This window comes from Eurypyga helias, unplaced genomic scaffold (genome assembly GCF_000690775.1).
Source record: "Eurypyga helias isolate BGI_N326 unplaced genomic scaffold, ASM69077v1 scaffold37096, whole genome shotgun sequence".
Taxonomy (NCBI): domain Eukaryota; kingdom Metazoa; phylum Chordata; class Aves; order Eurypygiformes; family Eurypygidae; genus Eurypyga; species Eurypyga helias.
In genome coordinates, this window is record NW_010255332.1 from 10001 (window position 1) to 19377 (window position 9377).

The 9377-nt window shown below is 39.9% G+C and overlaps 1 protein-coding gene across 1 annotated transcript in view; it reads right to left on the reverse strand.

Annotated features, from left to right (window-relative positions):
• Nucleotides 1-1777: 1777 nt before the first annotated feature.
• Nucleotides 1778-9377, reverse strand: part of CREB1 (cAMP responsive element binding protein 1) — a 16506-nt gene continuing 8906 nt past the window's right edge. Inside the window, exons 5-7 of the mRNA XM_010153305.1 lie at nt 7871-8053; nt 6308-6458; nt 1778-3323 (exon numbers count right to left, since the gene is read on the reverse strand). Of these exons, the coding sequence (XP_010151607.1) occupies nt 3179-3323; nt 6308-6458; nt 7871-8053 (479 nt within the window). The 3' untranslated portion in view covers nt 1778-3178. The remainder of the gene's footprint in view (nt 3324-6307; nt 6459-7870; nt 8054-9377) is intronic.

A 9377-nucleotide genomic window follows, 5' to 3' on the forward strand; every position in this document is an offset into this window, starting at 1 on the left:
ATTCCTGACTTAAAAGCTCTCAGAGCTGTAGATTATATACTGTGTGTATATATATATATATGTACATATATTATACATATGTATTTTCCAAGAATATCTAAATTAAAAGAGCACCTCTGACAATATCTTAACTGCCTGATCGGTGCTGCAGTTTTGCAAAATAATGACATTGCAAAAATTGTATTTCAAATCGATTCTCGTTTATTATGAACATAATGGATCTAGCCCTTTCTAACCCGCTCTTTAGGTAAAACAGGCTATCAATTCTTGAAAACTCACAACTGTGAGATATAAAACTAACCCTCCCTCCCCCTGCCAGCATAAATTCCCTCTTATTCCCAATGGCCTTAGTTTCTAGAAGCTGATTACCCCAACCTCACTACTTGGTAAATAACATACAAATGGATTCCTGTGTCATATTCTTTCCTTTTTTGGGTCAGTATGAGTAGTAAAGCATGTATGGGTAACCCTAGCCAGCCCTGCACTTGGGTTTAATACATTATTTATTACTTAAAAATCCATTAAATAAATTCAAGTCCCTAGATCCTCAGTGAAGCATAAATAAAAATTCTTGCAGATCCGTGTGTACTTCCATCTTCTTTTTCTTAGTGACACTTCAGTCACTAATGAGGTATAGACTACTAACACCACAGACTACTCACAGACCATGCAGACAAACCAGTAACACAGTTCTCCTGTCACTGCTGCACAAATCTGTACCAACCCCGTATTAGAAGAACCCCGTCCAGGTACCAGTTAAGGCTCCCTGGTCTGTTAGCTCCTCGGCTTTGCGCCGAATGACTGTTAGCAAGTACTAGATAGTGCCCATTACCCACTAGGATCTCAGTTCACTGCAAAACCTCAAGTTTTTGCAAACAGATGGTTCTACAAATGAAAGAGCCTTCATGTAGGCATGTACAGCCTTTTCCACTCAAAGCTGGAGGAACCATTCCATTCGACTGTGTAAACTGGGCCATCATCAGCTTCGTGTTTTACAAGAATGATCCTGCGTTATCAACATTTCTACATCAGCACTGGTGCTGAAAACCTGGTAACCGTGGCATGTATCTGTATTCTCTGACTTCAAGATCAGACAATTTTTATAAAAGCATTGCTGAGAATTTAGGGTCTTCTTTAAATTTGCATTGCTAAACTAATAAATTCATCTTCCATTAAATAAAAACATGAGAATCAATTCTCTATGGCAGATAAAAATAGACCATTTATAAACCCCCTCAAAACTCGTCAAAATGCATCCTTTCATTATTCTGATACTTATGTTCCATTCTTGAAATACAAATGTAATTCGAAATTATGGTTAACTCTAGATTTAAAAATAATGCTATAGGCTTAACCCTGCTCATTTTAGTCTCTTGGAAACTGAATGCCCTCTCAAATGAGAAAACTACAATGTTTAATACTGCTTAGCTGCTTGAGACTCAACTGCCCAGCGTCTTCCAAATATTCTTCTTGTAACATCACATTGATTGTATAACCTTTTAGAAGCTTATGTTTGAAATTTTATCTTAAAAACAGATAGAGTGAATGGGAAAAAAATATTAGCTAATACTTAGCTAGGCAAGGCATTAGTACAGACCAGAGTCTTACTCTTTACACAAAAGTTTGACCAGCAGCCCAAAGTAAACATACTCCACCAAATGACCCAAGTTAGTATGTCAAGAGACTGGCTTCAGATGGCCAGTAAACAAACTGCACGAGTCTTTCTGACACAGTCTTTTTGACGACTTCTTGACGTTCTTTTTCGCGTGATTCTTTTGAAGTCCTAATGCTTAATACAGACTTGTTTGTGAACATGAACTACCTTTTTAACAATGTAAATCTGGGAAAGATCACATTTCCTCAGTGCACACAAAAAAATTGATCTTGCGGACACCTGAGGCACATGACTGATTTTACTTACAGGAATAAATTACTCGGCAAATCTGACCCTTTACGTGAAAAAATCCTCCAAATAAATTAAGAGTTTAGATAGCCTGGCCAGGTTCCAATAATTAATATGGTCCCTTGCAAAGCAGAAGTTGGAATATTTGTGCTTCAAGTCCTCTTCAATATTTGAGGTTGTCCTGGTTGTTATACTGCAATTGACATTTATGTATGGAAGGCAGCCTCAAAAAATGAAAAAGAATCTAGCAAACCAGGCTGATGTTTCCATTGAGTACAATAATTTCCATTACATGAAACAGTGGTAAAGAAATGGAGATAACCTCATTGCTTGAGAGGACTTGGGACACAAGTATACTGTCATCAGGGGGCATGTATGTGGAGTTGGCCACGCTTCAACTGCCGAGTTGTTCTGCATTCAGACAGGTACTGCTTTCCTGTGTTACCCTTGCTTACTGTGTGACCGTGTTCAAAACGTCACTGCTGTTACCTTTGTCATTCCGAATTCCTTTCCCATCCAAATACCGTTTCCCAACCAATACTCTATGAGGTTGGTATTTGCTTTTTGTGCATTCAGAATGCTGAACACGCTTGCACACATAAGCTTTGAGAAGCAACAACTGACCAGTGAAGCTCATTTCAATGCTTTTTACTAGTCCAGGAGGGCATAATACAGATTACAAATGAAAATCCCTCCTGGGCTAGTCTGAAAAAGGTGTGTCACCTCCACACCAAGGACATGACTGTGAAGCGCCTTTCATTTGGCATGCTGCTTAGCTGTGTATTTTTATAGTTCATAACGAGTATGTGAAACCAATTTGGCAACCATCGCTGCTTCGTTGCACCATGCATGCTCCACGTTACCTGGCCCACAGTTCTCTGGACCAAGAGGCTGGGGTGGTTCTGTCTCTAAGGCAATGGAAAGAGCTCAGCACATATTCTTGAACTCATTACAAAAGGACCCTCCCCACAAGTAGCTTCCCAAGCGACCGCTGTCATTCCTTGAAGAGGATGAGGAGGCGAGAAAGAAGCCTGTTCTTCTTCACGCTGAGATTGACGATGAAAATAATCTTGTAGGGGGAGAAGTGGAGGCAAGTACTTGAACATTCACAGTTTGATGCAAAGCACAGATGAAGTATATTCTGTAGTTGCTTCAGGCAGTTTTGCGCATAGAAAAAAAGAAACGTTTAGAAAATAAAAAGTTTACTTTGTCTTTCTGGGCATAGCCAGAACCAGTCTCTATCCCACCTGGACAAGTGAAAATGGGAATCCAAAATTAATCTGATTTGTGGCAGTAAAGGTCCTTAAGTGCTTTCAACTCCTCAATCAATGTCTTGTTTTGGTTTTCAAGCACAGCCACTCGATTTTCTAGACATTTCACATACTCCTTTTTCTTCCTGCGACATTCACGTGCTGCCTCTCTGCAAAGCAAAACAGGCCATTCAGATCCAGAATGATTACTTGCAGACATGGGCTACTTAACTGTTCAGGTCAAACCTCTAACTAGTACTGCCATTTTTAGAACATGGAGGTATGGTTAGGAAATGCAAGTTAGGAAAAAACACTGAGTTCATAACAATTGCTCCTCGCAGATCAGACACACTCAAGATCCACAGATCATTTCAACATGCGCATCCCAGTTAAGTCGGTAATAATAAAATTCTAATTCTGTGAGAAAAGGATCCTGCTCGATGACAAGATTCTGCTTGCAGGATTTACCTTAGAGCCTTTAGGACAAGCTGAATGCTGCTGCAATAATTTCATTGACTGTATTATAATAAATAGATGAGTAATAAAAACATGGATAAGACTGATGTTAATCTATTAATCTCTTCAGAGTCTTAACTCTTCCTTTTGCTGCAGTCTAACCAAATACTAATTGTCAGGATGTTAACTGGTGCAAAAAAAGAGCTGTATTTACAGCATTCGTATATTTGCTCTTGAGCAATACTTCCAATGTATTTATAATGTCATTATGGGCAATGACAATATAAATGACTCAAAAAAAAAAAATCACAAAATAAACAGTCACTGGCAACCGTTATCATTCCTTAGTCCTTGTCTGCTGTGCCAAGAACGTGGCAGTGGTAACGTGCTGAAGCAGATCTCAAGACAAACTTTTAAGTCATGCTTGTAAAGATTGAGCTGCCTGTAGGTAACCTGGTAACACATGAAGGACACCAGTGTGAAATCCCTGAAAGGTGTTAATGTGCTGCTGGGCATCTTGAAGGCAGTAACACCAAGGCAGAAGCTATCCTGCACAGCAAGAGTCATGGTACCAATGTGCAGTAAGCAGAAGGTTAAATGCCTCCAGTGGATGGGAGTCCAGACAGAGGGCTCTCCTCCTGCAATGCAGCTTGTCAAAGCAGCACGCTGCAGATACATGTAAACACACATGCTTGTTCGCCCTCAACCTTTGGGTGTAAAGCACAGCAGCTTCAAAAGGAGAGACCGAGTGTCCCTTCACTGCAAATACTACATAGATTGGCAATACAGTCAATGTTCTGGGAAATGAGAGGACAAAACTGAACCCAGTTCTTCTTCTTATTAGATAAATAGTAGTTGTACTAGGTAAAAAAGAGAATGTCTAGCTCCAGGACCTAAAAGTAATTTTTGAAATTCAGCCCCACAAATGAGACAGGATGAAGAAAACCCAGTTTGTAATGCCCTGAAATGACTCAGGTATCCATTTCTCACTCCCACAAATACAATTTCACATGCTGGCAGCACTTCAGGAGGCCACGTGCAACATTTAGAATTTAAGTAATTTTGGACTGTTACTTGTGTCATGAAAAGATTAAATACTACTGGATCAGGAAGTGCATCGCAGCGCAAACTACTACCTGGGTGACTTCTTTTTGTGATTTTTGTGCCAGCCTGGGCTGCATATTAAGCTGCCTCAAGTCTGTCTGCATTAGTTATTCTTTACAAACAGCTAGAGTTATACTGAATTATAAGAGAGCTTTTAAATGCAAAACGTACACAGAAAATTTGCACAATAATATCTATGAATATTTACGCTGTAATCCTCCAATAAGTACCACCTCACCATCTGCCTCTCTGTATCTCTTTCCCCCCCGCTTTGCTATGGAGCCTAGATTTGCAAATATCCATTGAGCAGGCAGGCTAAAAGCAACACGATACTGTTGCAAAAGCTGTCATTTAACTCAAGTGGGGGTAATTCCCCATTTTTTTTTCTTGGCTTTCCCAAGCACAAAAGCTTTCTTTTACTGGAATAAGACTGCTGACTAAATGAGGGGATTCAGAATGCTAATTAAATTTTTCTTAAATGCAGAGCCTGCAAGGGTGACATCTACTATTCACTGATTCCAGAAAAATATATAAGAAGGGGAGATGGGCAACATTCTGTACAAAAACCTTTTAAGAAAGTGAACTCCGCTGTTCAGCATTATTTACTTCATTAAAGCCCCTCAAATAAAGCACTGGGGCTGCTCATGTAACTTTCTACTGTGTTCACTGCTCAGCGACCTACAGAAGATAAACGCACCTGTGCAACGTGAGGGGTTTTTCAGACTGACAGATGAAGTAAACAGTGCTTTCACAGGGCTTCCCCTCCTCAGAGGGGAGGGAAGCGCTACCATTTTCCCAGTGTCACAGTGTAACATACAGGCTGAAATTGGTGGCCTGTGGATGGGGTCCAAGTTTGGCCTGATGGGTCAGCTCAGGCCCACCTCTTCCCTCTTCCACAGCAGTAGGCTTAAGGAGCATCATGCCCAACTTCTCTCTGCTGCTCCCTTCCTTCGCCCTCTCCACCAAGCCCCACCTCGGCAGGCTTAGCTGTTTCTCCTCACACACTAAATCCTATAGGATCAAGTCTCCTCTCTTTCTCTCCTTCAGCCCCTATGCTGCCACTTCTGGCTCTACGAGACTTCAAAGGGAATAGCTGCTTGTTTAGCCTTTGCTTGAGTCTGTCTGCCTCCGGAGGATGAAACCCAAAGGGCAAGCAGCTCAAGACAAGTGAGACAATCATGAAAGCACTCATGAAGAGCGCAGGTGGGCCAGCAGCAAGGAGAACGCATGCAGAAGGCTAAGATAAAGAATCCAAGAAAGGAAACTATACGAATGTATTAACTCCAACTCATCTTGGTGTTTGTAAGAACATTATCTGCGGTCAAGCAAGACTCTCACCAATGACTTTTCTCCTTTTGGCAACAAACAAATTCCTACAGCTCACAGAATGAGCCTGACACCTTTACTTAAGGTTTTACAGTGACAATACAGGGCATTAGCAGATGAGCTTCTCTGCTTTGCATCTTTAAATAAAGCCAAGTTCTTCAGAAAGCATTTCATAAAATGACTAAGACCAACCAGGATTTTAAGTGCTTAACACTCTAGCTCTATGCAGAGCTGACTGGAAAAGCAAGTGTGATCTAAATGTACATGCCTGTTCTTCATTAGACGCACTTCTCTTTTCCGTGCGGCCTCTTCTGCTGGCTGGGTTGGAAGTGCTGGAGAAGATGCCATGACTACACCTGGTGCAATGGTGCTGGTAGGGGCGGTGCGAATCTGGTAGGTCTGCACGTCTCCTGAGGCAGCTGAAAGACACAAGGGGACACGATGTCAGTTTGGTGACACCACTGGTCAATGCGGCACGAATAGCCCCTAGTCATCTATCTAACCGGGCACTCTGGGCTACAGTACAGGAGGGATGACCATTATCTGGGTCATCATTGCAACCTCAGGCTTGGTTTAATAACATGTGCAACGTTTTGGGCATTCCTACTGAAGAAGTCTTCACTTGTGCTTGATAACTTGATTTGTCTTGCTGCATTGCTGTGCTTCTTTCTCGCTTAGTGTATTTCTTTTTACTTCTCTGGTTTTGGGAGTCTTTTAGCAGTTTTAAGAAGATGAAGGATGGTGAACAGTATTTCTAGCTATGCTCCAAATGTCTAGCTGCAAAAGGAGAAACTGCACATGTAAGTACCTGGCACAGAAGAAAGCGTGTAGAAATGTAGCATTTACTTCAACAAGAGTGCAAACTAGGTGTGCCTACACCACTGCTTCTCTAGAATGAACGAGGTCTTGGGTTTCTTTTGCTTATTATAATCTAGGAGTGAGTTATTTTTTTTACAGCCTCAGGCAAATATATGATACTATCTAAAGAAAGCTCATGTCCTTAAGAAAACAAAACCCAGAAGATTCAATGCAACATTAGTATTTTTCTCAGCTATGTACTTTCACTGATGCCTGGAGAACTCTTCACTATGTAACTTTCAAATCACCTGTTTTACAAAAATAAAAGACAGGGGTACCCTCTTCTGTTATTTTTTAATAAACAATTTTAATACACCCCCCCAATTTTTAATACATAAAAAATCCATTTTAATACAATAAAAAATGCCAATTTATTCTAAGTTGAAGTAGTCCTGCTTGCTCTAAGTAGAGGGCTAGGCCAAATTACCTCTTCAGGCACTTTCCTAAATTATTCTATGATTCTAAGACTCAATGATTAAGTGCTTGGTGACCAGTTACAAAAGCCACAATAGGAAGAAATGATGACTTGCAATTGAAAAGGGGAAAAAAATTACTAATTAGTTAAAGCGTCCTTATAGAAAGAATCAAACAACCTTCTTTCCTAACTTGAATGCTTTGCTTTAAATTTACTGTTGTTGCAGATGACTATCTGGGAGAACTCAGAACTCTAAAGTGGTATCAGTTTTTGCAAAACATGTAAAAAAATCATGTGGACAAAATACAGGAAGGAAAACCAAAAATATTGTTTTAAGAAGTAAACCCCAAATACCCACAATTTTATCAATCTGAAGGGAAAGGTTCCAAGAAAATGTGACAAATAGCTTTGTCCAGAATTTCCTTTAATCATTTACAAGACTTAGCTGTGCCAAAGCTGTTAATTTTGTTTCCTGACACATTTGAATGAGTTAGGTTGGCAACTTACATCTGCATGGAGAAAATGTTACACAGAATGACTGGCACTGAAGTTTCTCACCTTGTACAACAACTTGGTTGCTGGGTACAAGTATCTGTTGTCCATCTGTGGTTTGTGCATATTGTAAAATGGTGGTGCCAGGTTGGGTTGCCGCTGCGTTGGTCATAGTCAACGTCTGGAGACCTTGTACTCCATCTGTGCCATTGTTAGACAACTGTATTGCTCCTCCTTGGGTAATAGCAACTGAAGAAAAAAAAAAAAATTAACCACCATTGACACAGCATTTAAGACACTAACTTACTCATTACATTAACTTACAATATTATACCTAGATATGGAAGAATACTGATCTGAGTTAAACCCTGTGACCCCTTATACACCCTCAGATGAGACACATAGCTTTAATGTACAGTGAAGAAATCATTCTTTGAAAGTAAGTTTTCAATTTTTCATGAGACAAGTATTTTTGGGGCAGGGGAAGAGGGGGGTAAAAACCACAGCCTAACCCACAAATTAGTCTCTCTGATAAAACAGCATCACAGAGCTACAGTCCTCCCCCAGGAAATAATTTTTACTTTGTGAGTTAAGATTTTCTTCTTGGTTGGTTTATGTCTTTTCCTCAGTCCTTTCTTTTTAGTTCTCATCTGAAATTCCTCTCCTTTTCCATCCTTTATGTCCTTCAGTCTCCTCCGCTGCTACTGCTATCAGTCTTGTGTTTCACTTTCTTCTTGCACTGGCACTTTTTTTTCCTTGATGGTATCCCTTCCCTTCTCTACAACTTCCTCAGCACATTCCTAGAAGTGTTTTAATTCACAAAGGTCCAGTTTCACACTGTTTTTTTCTCCTTCAAGCAGTCTTTGCTGGGCTTTTCCCTTTCTTTCCCTCAAACCTATCATGCAGGTATACTGAGACATCACCCCTCATTTATGATGCCTCAGAACTTTACTGTGTTCTACACCCCAAAATCTCAAGAATCTGCACAAGCAGTTATTTCACTGTTATGGTGGGAAAGCAGAGTCAACCAGATCAGTTTCAATAAAATGAAGTAGGGTATTAGGCAAAGTGGCTCCTAAGAAGTAAGCAGAGATACCTAAAGAGATTTTTATGAGAAAGATGTAGCAGTTCTTTCTCCTTTTTGTGTATTTAATACTGTGTTTGTTTGTGTGAGACAGTCTGTGAATTCTAGCTTTACTGCTGCATCCTCAATCCTTTAAGTCAAAGCACTGTATCTATAAAACCTAACGAATAAAGGAAACATGGAAACGTACATTTATTACATATTTTAAGTAAGATTGCTGAAGTTCTTTTTTTTTCTCATTACTTTCTAAAAATTAATTTCAAACTGTAATGTTTTTTTCTATTAATGAGGTTATAATTTTGCCAACCAGTATTGTTAATCTGCCAGGAAAAAAAAGAGAGTTCTGAATTACCTCATATGATTCCTGAAGTGAAAAAGCCTGTAATAGCATTACAGTTAGTTCGTATTTTGCCTCAGGATGCAGTAGCTGCGCTAACTGGCAAGCAGTTCCAGAACGTTAATCGAACATTTCAAATACTTACAGCAGGA